General features: G+C 39.9%; 1 protein-coding gene across 1 annotated transcript in view; it reads right to left on the reverse strand.

The window, feature by feature from the left end:
• Positions 1-17,684, reverse strand: part of itga4 (integrin alpha 4) — a 170,470-nt gene that overhangs the window by 17,107 nt on the left and 135,679 nt on the right. The window contains exons 22-26 of the mRNA XM_072579090.1: positions 15,707-15,818; positions 12,564-12,671; positions 10,995-11,111; positions 4,411-4,530; positions 2,023-2,118 (exon numbers count right to left, since the gene is read on the reverse strand). Coding sequence (XP_072435191.1) covers positions 2,023-2,118; positions 4,411-4,530; positions 10,995-11,111; positions 12,564-12,671; positions 15,707-15,818 — 553 coding nt within the window. The remainder of the gene's footprint in view (positions 1-2,022; positions 2,119-4,410; positions 4,531-10,994; positions 11,112-12,563; positions 12,672-15,706; positions 15,819-17,684) is intronic.

Below are 17,684 nucleotides of genomic sequence, written 5' to 3' on the forward strand. Positions count from 1 at the left end.
GGGGGGTGGGTGGGGTGGGTGGGCGGGGGGGGGGACAAGAAAGCTGATAAGTATTTCAAGGTAGGAGGTAATTGTGATAGGTCGGTGGAGATAGATGGGGACGAACATGGACAGGTACGACAGGTCAAGAGGATAGTGCCGAGTCAGAGGGTTGGATCTGGGATGAGGTGGGGGGTGGTGAGGTTTGGAAACTGGTGAAGTCAACATTGATGCCACGTGGTTGTAGGGTCCCGAGGCAGAAGATGAGGTATTCTTCCTCCAGTCGGAGAGTGGCTTTGATTTGGCGGTGGAGGCGGCCCAGGATTTGCATATCCTTGGCTGGGGTGTTAAAGAGGTTGGCTACAGGGTGGGGTTGTCTGGTGTGTGGGGTTCTGGGATGTTAACCTGCATATCTCCCTCTCCACTTTGTCTCATCCTCATCACTTGCCTTCCCACCTATTTTTGCATCATCCACAAACTTGGCAATAGTACATTCATTTTCCTCATCCAAGTCATTAATTTATGTTAATTCCTGTGGCATATCACAATGCTTTGTGTGTATATTAATATGGCATTTAACAGAAGGGAACAATGTATATCAACTCAGGATATTGACATCAACTCGGAGCAGGCATGAAACAAGACTTTTATGGCACTCAAAAACACTTGCTTAAGGGATGTGTACACTATTAGCAAGTCAGCATTTGTCATCTATTTCTAACTGCCTTGGACTGCAGTACCCCTTATGGTATCGGCACAGTGCTGTTATGGATGAAATGCCAGGATTCTGACCCAGTGACAGTTAAGTAGCTGCAAGTCAGGACGATATATGTTTTAGGAAAACCTGCAGTTTGTGTTCCCATGGTCTGCTGTTTATTTCTCTAGGTAGTAGATGTTGCAGGTTTGAATGTAATTTGTGAATTATACACATTGCACCACTGTGTGCTGGCAGTGGAGAGGGTACCACTAAGGGCTGGGGTGGCAGTCATGTGGGCTGCTTTTCCTGGACGATGTCAAGTTACTTGAGTGTTATTGGAACTGTATCCATCTCAGCAAATGGAGATTATTCTCAAACCCTTCAAATTTGTGCCTATAAATGATAGGCAGTCTTTGGGGAATAGGTTGTTGAGTTACCCACCAGAGAGCTCCCACCTCTGACTTGCTCTTGAAACCACAGAATGTGTGTTGCTGGTCCTGTTAGGTTTTCAGGGTGCCAATGGTGGGGGATCCAGCAATGGTAATGCCATTGAATATCAATGGAAAATGATTAGACTTTCCATTGTTGTAAATGGTCGTTGCCTAGCTCTTGTGTGGTGTGACTGTTCTCTGTTTATTAACCCAGATCTGTGAGAAGGAAAAAAATCAACTTGTTCGAACCTGTTTTGACACAGCTCTGTTGCAGACAGGATTAGACCCATACCTTCTGACACTACAACTGTGCCACAAGATCTCAAAAATAATTTTTTGACACTTTTCCAGGACAGATGAGACTTGAACCTGGAGTGTCTGGCCCAGGCATTGGGACACTACAAATCCAAAACACCACCCTTCAGCTGAAGCATGGGTGTTATCCAGTTTTGGTGCACAATTTACCACAGACTAATTCAGGAGAATGTTTTTACATTCTTAATATCAGTTATATATTTATTTCCAACTTTCAGACCCTCACCAAAATAAATTGATTCTACTCTTTCGTTACATTTCCAGAAACAGACTAATTTTATGTAGACGGTGATAATTGATGGATCTGATTGATCTGTCCTCAGACACAGTCTTTCCTGGTCCCAGTGAGTTAATGCATTAATTACACAGTTGAAAAAAATCAACCAATCTGCCGGTTCTTGATTGCCACACACTATCTGGGATAGATGGGATCAGCTGTGATAATCTTACATAGTTAAATACTATTCAAAGTCTGGACTTAAATATGCAAAATGGCCAGTTGGACATTATTCTGCAAAGTTGCTTTCATCTCTCATCACATTGTATTCAGGAAAGATGAGGCAAAGTCAAATTGTTTGGATTAAATAACTTAATACTTACAGTTATACTTGTGCCTCCTCCTTTTTCAATAACTTTGGGATTCTGCCCTGATGATGCCACAGCTTCTGTAGTAAAAATTGTTGAAGCAGCAGAATCCTGTTGAAATAAAAAGTGAAGGTTTGCCTTGTTTTAAATACAAAAATATTAAGTCAGCATGCTCTGATATACTTTGTGGTATAAAACAGCTTTCAAATGTAGAAATAACAAATCCACACATACCTGTAAATGATATGGATTTATGTATATTCATTGAAATTATAATTTTGTTCCTTATTCCATTCCCTTTTCACATGCACCCCTCTTCAACTAGGAACTTGGGGCAATTTCAACAGCAAACTTCAACATGGATAATATTTCCTTATTATCTGATGAGTGTTACGATTTAGAAAATGTGGGCTTGTTAATTTTATTGCAGAACTGTCAGATAATCTGACAAAAAGTGGTTAAAGTTAGGCAGGAAATTGCAGGGCCCCTAGCAGAAATATTTGTGTCATCTGTAAACACGAGTGAAGTACCAAAGGACTGGAGGTTGGTTAATTTTGTGCTATTGTTTGAGAAAGGCTGTAAAGAGAAGCCTGGAAACTATAGACTTGAGAATCTGACATCAGTGGTAGGTACGTTGTTGGAGGGGATTCTGAAAGATACGATTTACAATCATTTGGAGAGGCAAGGAATCAGTGGGGATAATCAGCATGGTTTTATGTGAGGAAAATAGTGTCTTACAAATCTGATTGCGCTTTTTAATGAAGTAACTAAAAGGATTGATGAGGGCAAAGCTGTGATGTTGTTTACTTGGACTTTTGTAAAGTTTTTAACAAGTTCTGCATAGTGGACTAATTAGTAAAGTTAGATCACATGGGATTCAAGGTGAGTTTGTCAATTGGATGCATAATTGGATTTATGGTAGAAGACAGAGGGTGATGGTGGTGGTGGGTTGTGTTTCAGACTAGCCGCTTGTGCAGCAGTGTTCCGGAAGGATTGGTACTGGGTCCACTTTTGTTTGTCACTTATATAAATGATTTGGATGAGAATATAGAAGGCATGGTTGGTAAGTTTTTAGATGACACCAAAATTGTGGTCTAGTGAACAGTGATGAGTTATCTAAGATTACAAAGAGATCTTAATCAATTGAGTCAATGGACTGAGGAGTGGCAGATGGAGTTTAATTTGGATAAATGCAAGGTATTGCATTTTGCTAATTCAACAAGGGCAGGACTTAATTAATGGTAGGGGCCTGGGTAGTGTTGTGGAACAGATAAAATTATGTACCTGAACCCCTAATTCTTTGAAATTTGAGACACAGGTAGATAGGGTGGTTGAGAAGGCATTTAGCATGGTTGCCTTCATTGCTGAGACTTTAGAGTATAGGAGTTGGGATGTCACATTGAGGTTGTATAGGATGTTGGTGAGGCCTCTTATGGAGTACTGTGTGCAGTTCTGGTTGCTCTGTTATAGGAAGGATATTATTAAGCTGGAGAGGGTTCAGAAAAGATTTATCAGGATGTTGCCAGGAATATAGGGTTTGAGATATAAAAGCAGACCTGAAAGACTGGGACTTTTTTCAATGAAGCATAGGAGGCTAAGAGGTAACTGTATAGGGGTTTATAATATCATGAGGGGGACAGATAAGGTGAGTGACAAGGGTCTTTTCCCTAGAGTGGGAGTGTTAAAAACTAGGGGACATAATTTTTAGGAAAGAAGAGAAAGGTTTAAAGGACACACAAGGCAACTTTTTTAAAAAACACAGTGGTTTGTGTGTGGAATTACCTGCCAGTGGAAGTGGTGGATGCAGGTATAGTTACAATGTTTAAAAAACATTTGGATGAGTTCATGAATAGGAAGGGTTTGGAGGGATATGGGCCAAGTGCAGGCAGAATAGGGCTAGTTTAGTCTGAGAATAGGTTCGGCATAGACTGGTTGGATCGAGGCTCTGTTTCCATGCTGTATGATTCTATGGCTGTAGACATATTTGAGAGAAACATCAGACCAGAGATTTTGTTTTAGATAAGGAATCACATTCAAGATGCTCTGGTAGTTTTGCTTACATTTCACAAGGGAAAAGAAAGCAAAGGCAAATGTCAACTCAAGCCCCATCAAGAACATCACCACATTGTGTTGCCAAAACACAGGTACATCCAACAGCAATTGGGAAAAATTGAGGATTACAAACACAAGATAAATATCCTAATCCAGTTTTCTTGAAATATTAAAAACAGAAAAATGGTGTTTGTTCTCCTCTCCCATAATCTTCAGAATTTGTTTGCACATTAGCTGAATAGATTATTAAAAGTAGCATAGAAATTTGGTATTCAGTTATTTTTTTAAACTAAAGACAATGCTTAGACAATCTCAGAAATCATACACGCAAATGAACAAAATAAAACTTACCGATGCCAAAAATGCATAATTGAGTCTCATTGCAACATGGATGGATACAGCTCTTCCATGTTCAATATCTCCTAACTGGCATGTGATACTTAAACAGGAAATTCCATGTCTGAAACAGGACTGTAAAAAAAAAAATCAAATAGAACACAGAACAGTACAGCACAGGAATGGGCCCTTCAGCCAATCATGTTGTGCTGAATGTGACACCAAGTTAAACTGATCCCTCCTGCCTGGTCTTGGTCAATATTCCTCCATTCCATACATATTCAGATGCTTATTTAAAAGTCCCTTAAAATGCCCCTATCCTACCTGCCTCCACCATTGCCCTGACAGCGTATTCAGCACTCCTACCACTCTATAAAAATCTTGCCCCCTCGCACTTTACATGCATGCCCCCTAGTTTTAGATATTTCAATTCTGGGAAAAAAAGATTCTGACCAGCAACTCTATCTGTGCATCTCATAATTTTATAGGCTTCTATCAAGTCTCCCCTCAGCTTCCGCCACTCCAGAGAAAACAACCTGAGTTTTTCTAGCCTCTCCTTATAGCTCACGCCCTCTAATCCAGTAAACAACCTGGTTAACCTCTTTTGCATCCTCTCCAAAGTCTCTATATCCTTCCTGGAATGTGGCAACCAGAACAGAATGCAATACTCTAAGTATGGCCTAACAAAATTTTTATAAAGCTGCATCATGACATCTTGGCTCTTGTATTCAGTTACCTGACCAATAAAGGTAAGTATGCCATCCACCTTCTTTACTACCCTATACACTTGCATGGCCACTTTCAGGGAGCTATGGACTTCAACCACATGGTCCTTCGGTACATCAATGCTGTTCAGGATCCTGCCATTAATTGTATACTTTTCCTTAACATTTCAGTCCCAAAGTACAGCACCTCACACTTACACAGATTAAACTCCATCTGCCATTTCTCTGCCCACATCTGCAGTTGATGTATATCCTGCTGTATCCTTTGACAATCTTCTACACTCCACAACTCCACCGATCTTTGTATTGTCTGCAAACTTACTAACTCACCTAACTACATTTTCATCCAAGTCATTTGCATATATCACAAATAATAGAAGTCCCAGTACAATCCCTGTGGAACATCACTAGTCATAGACCTCCAGACTGAAAAACAAATCTTCCACTACTACCCTCTGCCTTCGATGGGCAAGCCAACTCTGAATCCACATAGCCAAGCCACTGTAGATCCCATGCATCTTAATTTTTCAGATGAACCTACCATGAGGGACCTATTTGAAAGCCTTACAAAAAGGAGAAACCTCATCATTTATCATATCAGTACATCAACAGTCTGATGAGAGAAGGGGCCATATTGGACCTGATGTTGGGGAATGAGCCTGGTCAGGTGGTAGAAGTTGCGGTGGGGGATTTCTTTGGGAACAGTGACCACAATTCTGTAAGTTTTAGAATACTCGTAGACAAAGATGAGAGTGGTCCTGTGGAAAGAGTACGAGAGTGGGCCAAGGCCAATTATAACAAAATTAGGTTAGAGCTGGGAATGTGGATTGGACTCAGCTATTTGAAGGGAAGTCCATATTTGATATGTGGGAGGCTTTTAAAGATAGGTTAAAGATAGTGCAGGATAGGTTTGTCCCGTTGAAAGCAAAGGATAGGAAAAGCAAGATTCATGAACCGTGGGTAACAGGAGAAATCATACGTCTAGCCTAGAGGAAAAGGGAAGCATACATAAGGTCCAGACAGCGAAGAATAACAGAATGGGCCTGGAGGATTATCAAGAGAGTAGGACCAGTCTTAATCGAGGAATCAAGCGGGCTAAAAGGGATCATGAAATAGAGCAGAATTAAGGAGAATCCCAAAGCCTTTTATTCTTATATAAGAAGCAAAAGAGTAACTAGAAAAAGGGTTGGTCCACTAAAGGGTAAGGAAGGAAGGCTGTGTGTCGAACCTGAGAAAATGGGTGAGATTCTGAATGATTATTTTGCATCAGTGTTCACTGAGGAGAGGGACATGATGAATGTTGAGATTAGAGATAGGAGTTTGATTACTCTGGATCACGTTGGCATAAGTAGGCAAGATGTGTTCGGTAGGCTAGAGGTTACTAAGATGGACAAATCCCCAAGACTGGATGGGATCTATCCAGGGGTGCTGAAGGAGGCGAGAGAGGAGGTAGCTGGGGCCCTGACAGATATCGTTGTCGCATCCTTAAACACAGGTGGGGTGCCTGGAGGACTGGAGGGTTGCTTATGTTGATCCCCTGTAAAAGAAGGGTAGTAGGGATATTCTGGGTAACTACAGATCAGTGAGCCTGACGTCAATGGTGGGTAAGTTGCTGGAGAAGGAACTGAGGGATAAAATCTATTTATATTTGGAAAAGAATGGGCTTATCAGTGATAGGCAACGTGGTTTTGTGTGAGGGAGATTGTACCTTACCAACTTAATAGAGTTCTTTGAGGAAGTGACCAAGTTGGTAGATGAAGGAAGGGCTGTAGATGTCATATACATGGACTTTAGTAATGCACTTGATAAGGTTCCCCATGGTAGACCAGTGGAGAAAGTGAAGTCACATGGTGTGCAGGATTTTCTAGCTAGGTGGATTAAGAACTGGTTGAGCCACAGGAGACAGAGTAGTAGTAGTTGAAGGGAGCTTCTCAAAATGGAGAAAGGTGACCAGTGGTGTTCCATAGGAGTCAGTGTTGGAGCCACTGTTGTTTGTGATATACATAAATGATCTGGAAGAGGGCATTGTTGGTATGATCAGCAAGTTTGCAGATGACTCAAAGATTGGTGGAGTAGCAGAAAGCGTAGGGGACTGTCAGAGAATACAGGAGAATATAGATAGACTAGAGAGTTGGGTGAAGAATTGGCAGATGGAGTTCAATCCAGGCAAATGTGAGATGATGCATTTTGGGAAGTCTAATTCTAGAGCGAATTATAAATTAAATGGAAGAGCCTTGGAAAAAGTTGATGGTCAGAGAGATCAGGGCGTTCAAGTCCATTGTACCCTGAAGGTTGCTGCACAGGTGGATAGAGCGGTCAAGAAGACACATGGTATGCTTGCCTTCATTGGACGGGGTATTGGTTATAAGAGCTGGCAGGTAATGTTAAAATTGTACAAGACATTGGTTTGGCCGCATTTAGAATACCGTGTACAGTTCTGGTCGCCACATTACCAAAAGGATGTGGACACTTTCGGAGAGGATGCAGAGAAGATTTATGAGAATGTTGCCTGGTATGGAAGGTGCTAACTATGAAGGGAGGTTGAGTAGGTTAGGATTAGTTTCATTAGAAAAAAGGAGATTGAGCGAGGACCTAATTGAGGTCTACAAAATCATGAAGGATATAGACAGGGTAGATAGACATAAGCTTTTTCCCAGGGTGAAGGATTCACTAACGAGAGGTCACACTTTCCAGGTGAGAGGTGAAAATTTTAAGGGGGATACACATGGAAAGTACTTTACACAGAGGGTGGTAAGTGCCTGGAATGCATGGCCAGCAGAGGTAGTAGAGGCAGGCATGGTAGATTTATTTAAGATGCATCTGGACAGATGCATGAGTAGGTGGGGAGCAGAGGGATACAGATGTTTAGGAAGTGGGCAACAGGTTTAGACAGTGGATTTGGATCACCTCAGGCTCGGAGGGCCAAAGGGCCTGTTCCTGGGCTGTAAATTTTCTTTGTTCTTTGTTCTTGTCATGGAGTGTAGGACACACTCATTCAAAATACTAAGCTTATTATTAACCTCACCAACTGAAAAGTGCTTCCTTCTGATTGTTAAAGGTGAATAAAAGGGGATTGATGCTGTATGCTTCTGACTAGTTAGTTACAGGTATTTGCATAATTCTGAAAATACTGAAAAGTTACAGATTTTGTTATAACCACCACAAAATCAAAGGAAATCAAACATACTGTCAGCCTTGTTAAGTTAACAAATAAATAATTCAGAATTTTATGGCAAGTACATTCCACAGAGTGGTTCTAAGTAGTAATCTTAAAGAGCAAATTAATCAATACTTCTTCATTTAGCATATATCTTCACATCGTTAATTCCATGAAAGCAAATGATTTTACACCCTGGGTGAATACAACATTCTAACTCTACTTATTTACTAGGCACTAAACAGAAATGACCCAAATGGCCTCCTTCTGCACCATAACAATTCTGCGGCAGCTCTTGAAGCAACAGGGCTTTACATTCTTCAGATTTCTTTCGCAATTATTTGACAGGAAGGAGCCATTTAAAAGTCCAAATGAAAGGAGCTGATGAATTTTAACAGACTAAAAATGTCATGGATTATGACAAAAATGTGAAATAAGCAAACTGAATTTCTGAACAATTGTATACATGTTAAAATAATGTTACAGGTGTGGTTTTCAGAATTGCCACTTCTTTGCAGCTCCGAGGGGACAGTGGTGCAGTAAGCCTGGCAAGGACTCATGGCCAAGATCAATGAGTGTGCAGTATTCACTACAATTGAAAACAAACATTGATGATGGCTGTACAGTTAGCAAGTTAACTTCTCATTACTACCAGTAAGTTTTATTTCCCTTGATTTTGTTTCCATTAGAATGATAAAGCTATCAAAGCAAAGCTACCTAATGGCACCGTAGTGTGCGTAAATAACCCAAATATCGATGCTACTTAACTATTGATTATTAATCTGTTACACATCTACTGTGAACTACACGAAGTCATCAAGTAACTACCTGACAACTCAAATGACATAGAGACAACAAAAACAGACTGCAACACACATAACATTTCACACACAAATGTCTTTAAAAGATTTCAAATAGAAAATAATGATAGCCTAGATGCAACATTAACTACCAATGTACAGGTAGTCGACATGCTGAACACATGCCTGTTAATATATCGGTTTATCAAATTCAGAACATCTCAAACTCTGTCCTTGTTTGCTGGATAAAGTGGCAACAAGAAAAGGGTGTAGTGGACATTTTTGCTTGAAAAGCATCAAAGAAGTAGAGGGAAATGAAGTCTGAAGTCAGGCTCAAAGCTAGGGCCACTAGTTCTAGACAAGAAAGGCTCCCCTCCCCCCAACACAAAATAAGGACAAAGATAAGCACAAATCATCATTGTGCAAAGTCTATTTGAAGATATTGAAGACTTCAAATAGTCAATCATCTCTGGATATTGCAAAGCTCAACTAATGTTAGTCAAAGCAAATGTTGCATTCATAAAGGAAAAGAAAGTTTAAGAGCATGAACTGAGGTCAGGGCATAATGAAGCTAATGGGCAGCCTTTCCACAACCTACATCTACCACAAATATACTTTTGACGTGGATGGCCCACTTAAATGCCTCATTCCAACATCAGTGACTTTTCCTGACTCTCTTTCTCTTTCAAAACTTAGAACCCATCTCTCTGCCCTATTATTTCCTTATGTGACTCAATGAGCGAGTGGGCAAATGTATGATGTATGAAGTATAATGTTAATAAATGTGAACTTATTCATTTTAGTAGCAAAAACAGGAAGGCAGGTTATTATCTGAATTGCAGTAAATTGGGAAAGTGGGAGTTCCAACGAGATTTGAGTGTTCTTCTGCACCGTTCACAAACTAAGCATGCAGGAGCAGAAGGTGATGGAGAAGGTAAATGGCATAATAAATTAAAACAAAGAACTTGAGATTCTGGAGATCTGAAACAAAAACAGAAATTTCTAGAGAAACTCAGCAGGTTTGGCAGCTTCTGTGACAAGAAAACAGCTAATGTTTCAAGTATGGTGATTCTTCATCAGAACTAGCAAATTGTATGTTGGCCTACATTGTGAAAGGGTATGAGTGCAGGAGAAGGGACGTCACGCTACAGTTGTACAGGGCCTCGATGAGACCACACCTGGAGTTTGGCATGCAGTTTTGGTCTCATGTGAGAAAGGATGTCTTGGCTATGAAGCGAGTGCAACAAAGCCGTACGAGACTAATTTGTGGGATAGCAGGGCTTATAGAAGACAACAGACTGGATCAGTTAAAACTATATTCATTGCCGTTTAGTAGAATTTGAGGACCTCATAGAAACCTATAGAATTCCATAAGAACTACACAGGATAAGTGCAGAATGGATGTTCCCAATCAGAAGGGAGTCCAGAACTGGGGTCATAGTTTAAGGATACAGGGTAAGCCATTCAAAATGAAGCCAAGGAGAAATTTCTTCACCCAAGGTGTGGACAGCCTGCAGAATTCTCTGGCAGAGGAAGTGGTTAAAGCTACATTATTGAACCTTTTCAAAAAGATATTAGACATAGTTCTTAGGACTAAAGAGGGTCAAAGGGTATGCGGTGAAAGCAGGAACAGGGTACGGAGTTGGATGAACATGGATAAATGGGAAAGCAGGCTTGAAGGGCTGAATGGCCTACTCCTGCTCCTACTTTCTAACAGTGATATTTCTGATAACGTTCCTATAGTGTCTGAAGACCCAAGGCACTTTAAACTGCAAACTTTACTGCTGTGATTTTTACCTTCTGTCGAGATAAATGATGCCTTGCTGTACTACTTATATCTTTAATTGGAGTAACCGCTTACAAGTATTTATTATTCACTTTCTCATCATTTAGAACTTATTTTATGTTGCTTCTTACCAATACTTTTCTTCCAAGCTTCTTGAAAAAATTAAACGCTTGATGAAATATTGTTACATTTTGCATTTCAGCACAGTTTTCCACATAATGTTCAAATTGACATTCTCCTTGATCAGTCTGTAAAAATAATGCATTTTACTAAAAAAGTGGAACAGTGTAATAAACTTCAGAACTGTTATCTCCATATATCAGCCAAATTTCATGATAAAACAGTATTTAATGAATCTTTAAATTCAGGATGTGAGGCAGAAGCAACCAGTCATAGTTCTAGTGGGGACCAGAGCAACTGAAATCCAGATATAATGAAAAGCAGAGATTTGTACTTTTGAGCTGTACCATGATTTTACTTCAAAGCTTACATTACTCAAAGTGTTGTTTGAGACAGATGTTGAAATATTAAGCTAGGATCATACTTGCCTATGCTACAAAGATATGAAAAATGCTGTAGAATTGTGTGTCAAGTCTTGACACAGGATTTTGCCTCCAGGAGTGGGAAATAGATGTCAAAGCTGTTTTCGGGTCATTGACCCACCCCAAAGGGATACTGTCACTCACCGATGTTCACAGAGCAACAACTGCATTGCTCCATAGATGAGCGCTCAGTGCAATGAAGTGTAATAGGTGGGCTCTCAAAACTGGAGACCACATCGGAGACCTTCCAGCAAGGTTAGGAACAGCAGGCTGTGAGGGAAGCCAGATCAAGCCACCTTCATCATGGAGGTACCCGCTCTCCAACTCTGTTCAGTCCACAGGTGTAAAATAAAGCTCTGTTTGTTTATCATGTTAATTTTCCCTTCTACCCCCCACTCTGACCCCTGTCCTTGGCTTACTGCACTGTTCCAATGAAGTTCAATGGAAGCTAAAGTAACAGAAGCTCACCTTTCGATTTTGTACTTCAGAGCTTGTAGGACTCTGTATCAACAGTCTCAGTTTCAGATCATAACTTACAACAATCATGATAACTGTTCTGATTAGTGGCCTACGAAGACTGGGGGACTTCATGAGTGGGGTGGACAGAGTTCCCCTGGCTGAGGGATGGAGAGGTCAGAGGTCTCAATTAGGGGGAAACTGGAGACCAGGTTGCAAATCCAAGTCAGAGGTCTAGGAGACATTTGGTGGTGGGGGAAGGTATCTTAGTGCATGATTGCAGGAATCCATCAGGTAGGCACGTAGGATCCAAAGGCACTCACCTTCTGGATCTGCCAAGCCCTTGTCTATATGTAACCACTGAGTTTCTCCATGCTTGAGAAACCCAAATCACCAGAGTTAAAGCTGCCTGGTAACAAGGCTCACAATCTCATCATCCAAGATCCTTCTTGGAGCAGATTGGCTACCTGACCACATTTCCAAAGGGAATACTGGGTTTTGTGAGAAAGCCAATATTTTGGATTTGAACATTTTGCCATCCCCCTCCCCTCAACTCACTACTGCACACAACCTAAATACTCTAAGTTAAAAATTTCCCTTATTTGCTGTATTTCTTTATCTGCAGAAGGAGCTCTCAAAAGGTTAGACAATGTAATGTTATATATGTTAGTTGCAATACAAGCAGCATAACAATTATCCTACCTTTACATCAAGAATTTCAAATAACTTGAAGTCATTTGTTCGCAGTGTGTTGGGCTGTGTAATTTGTAGTTCAAGACCAGGAACAATGCTGTTCCCCATATTAGTAACCTTGAAAAAAGTTAATTGTGAATAGATAAATACAAATATTATATTAATGCCATAATATTTTATGCAACATTCACCCACAACTACGAGAAATGTTGGTCAACAGATTATAATAAATAGTAATCTGTGCTATCTTAGTCTTAAGAGTCATAGAGCATGGAAACAAATCCTTTGGTCCAACCAGTGCACGCCATGTTCCCAAACTAAACTAGTCCAACCTACCTGCATTTAGCTCATATCCCTTCAAACCTTTCCTATTCATGTACTTATCCAAATGTCTTTTAAAAGTTATAACTGTACCTGAATCCATCACTTCCTCTGGCAGTTCATTCTACACACGAACCACTCTTGGTGTAAAAAGGTTGCCCCTCATATCTTTTTTTAAATTTCTCCCCTCACCTTAAAAAAATGCCCCCTGGTTTGAATACTCCTCACCCTAGGGAGAAAAAAATCCTTGCTATTCACATTATCTATGCATCTCATGATTTTATAAACTTTTTTAAGGTAACCCCTCGACTTCCTATGCTTCAGTGAAAACCATCCTCGCCTATCCATCCTATCTTTATTCTTCAAACCTTCCATTCCTAGCAACATCCGAGTAAATATTTTCTGAACCCTCTCCAATTTAATAATATCCTTCTTATAGCAGAATGACTAGAACTGCACACAGTACTCCAGAAAAGGCCTCACCAAGGTCCTGTACAACCTCAACATGATACCCAACTCCTATACTCTAAGGTCTGAGCATTGAAGGCAAATGTGCTAAACGCCTTCTCAACCTCCCTGTCTACGTGACTCAAATTTCAAAGAATTCTCTACCTGAACCCCCAGCTCTCTCAGTAATACAACACTCTCCAGGGCCCTAACATTAATTGTATAAGCCCGCCCTTGTTCATTTTACCAAAATGCAATACCTCATATTTATCTTGGTACCTTTCATATTTACCTCTACTTTCTGAATTGCTAATCATTTTCTGAGAACAGTACTAATAAGGGTAATTGTTGATCTTTTAGAAACAGAGTGTAGAGTAGCACAACGAGAGCCAAGTCTGTGCTGAAACACCTATAATACTGTCTCTACAGCATGGACAAAGTTGGCATAAGAGGTTGCCTAGGTACTTTGGTGTCTGCCCAAAACAGACGTCAGGACCCCTGCATGATATTCGTGAGCAATGGGAGAGCAGCCTTTAGGTTTACTCTGCTCAAAATGTTTTCGTGGACACAGTAAGCAGCTATTATGTAAAATAGTCAATTTAAATTAATGTCCACCATACCATAATTAGTTATTCCATTTTCTATCATAACCACAATTTCTCTTTTATAGAAAGTTGCTTAAGAGCAGTCCCAGCATATATATATTATCAGCCAAGCACCCTCCAAGCCTAGCCCAATGGACAAACTGTTCTGTGCATTTAGATCATGTATTATGACATCTCCACGCACACTTCATGCTACTTCCACATCAACTCTAAACCCTCATCTCACCTCAACTGCCACTGAACCAGCATCTCATCATGGGCTGATCTTATTAGCCATATGCAGACAGAAGAAATTAAACAACCAACACCCTAAGAAACCTCTTACTCATATATGCTGGACAATAAAATATCATGATATCCATTAAATCTCGAGTGATCAATCTGTTATAGAAACAAATGTAATAAAAAGGATTGATGAGGGCAGAATGGTGTATGTGATCCACATGGACTTCAGTAAGGCTTTTGGCAAATTTCCACGTGGTGGACTTGTTAGCAAGGTTAGATCACACAGAATACAGGGAGAATGAGCTATTTGGATACAGAATGGTTCAAAAGGTAGAAGACAGAGGGTGGTGGTGGAGGGTTGCTTTTCAGACTGGAGACCAGTGATCAGCCATGTGCCACAAGGATCAGTGCTGAGTCCACTGCTTTTTGTCATTTATATAAATGATTTAGATGTGAACATAGGAAGTATGATTAGTAAGTTTGCAGATGACACCAAAATTAGAGATATAGTGGACAGTGAAGAAGGTCACCTCAGGGTATAATGGGATCTTGAACATTTGCGTCAATGGGCTGAGGAGTGGCAGATGAAGTTTAATTTAGATAAACGTGAGGAAAGGGAAAGGGAAATCAGGGCAGGATTTATACACTTAATGGTAAGGTCCTAGGGATTGTTGCTAAACAAAGAGACCTTGGAGTATAGGTTCATTGTTCCTTGAAAGTGGAGTCCCAGGTAGACAGGATAGTGAAGACGATGTTTAGTTTGCTTGCCTTTATTGGTCAGTGCATGGAGGATAGGATCAACTAGGTAAAAACAAGGACAGCAGATGCTGGAAACCAGAGTCAAGATGAGAGTGGTGCTGGAAAAGCACAACAGGTCAGGCAGCATCCTGCTCCTCGGATGCTGCCTGACCTGCTGTGCTTTTCCAGCACCACTCTAATCTAGGCATGCAGGTTAGGAGTTGGGAGGTCATGTTGCAGCTGTGCAGGATATGGGTTAGGCCGTTTCTGGAATGTTGCATGCAATTCTGGTCTCCCTGCTATAGGAGGGATGTTATGAAACTTGAAAAGGCTCAGAAAAGATTTGCACGGATGTTGCCAGGATTGGAGGGGTTAAGCTATTGGAAGTGGCTGAATAGTTCGAGGCTATTTTCCCTAGAGCTATGAAGGCTGAGAGGTGACCTTATAGAGGTTTATAAAATCATGAGGGGCATGGTTAGTGTAAATACACAAGGTCTTTTCCCCAGGGATAGGGGAGTCCAGAACTAGAGGGCATAGGCCTTGATGAAATCTATATAAACTACATTAACTGTCCTACCCTCATCCAAACATTTGGTTACCTCCTGACAAAATTGCAACTGATTTTTTTAGGCATCACCTCCTTCTGACTATCCCCAGTCAAACCTTACCCACCCCCTAAATAGAGATTAATTTTATCCACCACTATTTTCTCCAATACTTTCCCTACCACTGATGTTAGATTCACTGTCTATCATTCCCTGGCCTCTCTCTAATGCATACAAGCATCTATAATCTGAAAAAAAAATGATAATTTACCTGGAATGAATAACTGACATTCTGATATGTGCAAGGTGGATCATTGAAAGTAAATGTCATTGTGTCATCATCTGTTACCCCTTCATACAGGAATGAGGGAGGATATACGGATCTGTTTCAAGAAGAGTGCAATAACATTTTTAAAAGGTTGAGGAAAGTGTTGCTTAATATCAGTTTTATGCAGCCCTAACATAAAATGTTAATGCAATGTAAAATAATTGCTTGTAATAATATTCACTGTTTTTGTAAGATAAAGAATAGCCAGTTCACAAATAGCTGTGCCTTAAATTTCCCATTCAGCAAAAAACAAAATTGAAAATAACATGAAGATGCGTCCAGAAGATTTAAAGTGTCTTAAAGCTAAGACAGTAATTTTATGTATACATCATTCAATCTAACATGCTCTGTTCACCATCAACAAAACTGTCTTCTCTACAGTTGGAGGCTAAAAAAACAGTATAGGTGATTATTTTGTTAAACATCACCAGTGAATCTAAGTGTGATTCTGAACTTTTAGTCAGTTGTCATTTTAATTTTTCACTCCAGACTAACCACTCAATCTCTGCTTTCCACACTATTTCAATGGGGCTTTGAGAGATGACACCTTTACCTATCCCTTCTTTAAATACTTTCAGTTCTAGCTTCCACAACTCCCTGGGGTACAGAATTTCAGACATTCACTATCCTCAGAGAAAAAATTTCTTTGCATCTCATTTTTAAATGTTTGCCCATTTATTCTCTAATGATGCCTCCTAGTTCAAAATATCCCACTAGTGAATACATCGTCTTAACATGTATTCTGTCAAAGCCCCTCGGAATTTTGTGTTTCAAGAACATCCCTGGTTCTTCTCAACACTAATGAATAAAGACCTAACCTATTTAGCCATTCTCAAACAATCTCTTCAGCCCAAAAATTAGCCTCCAAAGCCAAAGTTTCCTTTCTTAAATACAGGGATCAAACTGTACACAGTACACCAGCTGTGACTACACTAACACTCCTCACAATTGTAACTAGACATTCCTGTTTTTCAACTGCAACACCCTAGCAATAAAAATTCCCATATTTAAAAAAGATTAAACAGGTTAGGCTTTTGTTCATTAGTATTTGGAAGGATGAGGGATTATCTTATTAAAACATTTAATATTCTGAGGGGGCTTGACAGAGTAAAAGTTATTTCCATAAGTGTGGGAGTCTTGATCTAAAGGAAACAGGAATGAAGGGACACTAATTTAAAGTCGAGATGCAAAGGAATTTCTTCACAGCGTAGTGAATATATGATTCAACGTTTTAATTCCTCATCACTGTCCCCATTTCTTTCAGTCAGCAATAACTGGTATTGTTACTACACTTGCCATCTTTGTTCTTGTCCATTTTCCTTCTTTCCCTGTAAATGTATTTAAGACCTATTACATCTCTCACTCTTTCCAGCTCTCTTTGAAGATCACCGAACTGGTTCTTTCACCACAGAAGCCACCTAACATGCTGAGTATTTCAGGTTTTCAACATCTGCACTATTTATCATTGTAATTACCATTTTTATTACTGGAAGAGAAATTAAAACAAAAATAAGTAGGTCTTCATTTTTGTTTCAGTATTATTTATGTTTTTTGATGATCGTTTCCATAAAAGGAAGAACAAATTGCATATTAGAATTATCGTAGCTGATATCCTCCATATTAAATTACGCTTACTATATTTCAAATGGTTGTGATGTGTGTGCACATTGGTTTCCATATTAAAAACAATACCTTCTCTTATTCAACTGGAGTATTTTATGCATTTGCATTAGTTCACTGTGAAGATATTAAAGAAGCTTCCACAGCAATCAACAACTTGTACACGGAATGTTAATATTTAATTAATGTTTAAATAAGTATATAAGGTCAAGTATAAGTGTTATGGTCATGTAGCAAAGATGTGTCCATGGGGATCCACACAGAATGCAAGTGCAGGTAGTGTGCAAGAGACCAGCAATTT

This window comes from Chiloscyllium punctatum, chromosome 10 (assembly GCF_047496795.1).
Source record: "Chiloscyllium punctatum isolate Juve2018m chromosome 10, sChiPun1.3, whole genome shotgun sequence".
Taxonomy (NCBI): domain Eukaryota; kingdom Metazoa; phylum Chordata; class Chondrichthyes; order Orectolobiformes; family Hemiscylliidae; genus Chiloscyllium; species Chiloscyllium punctatum.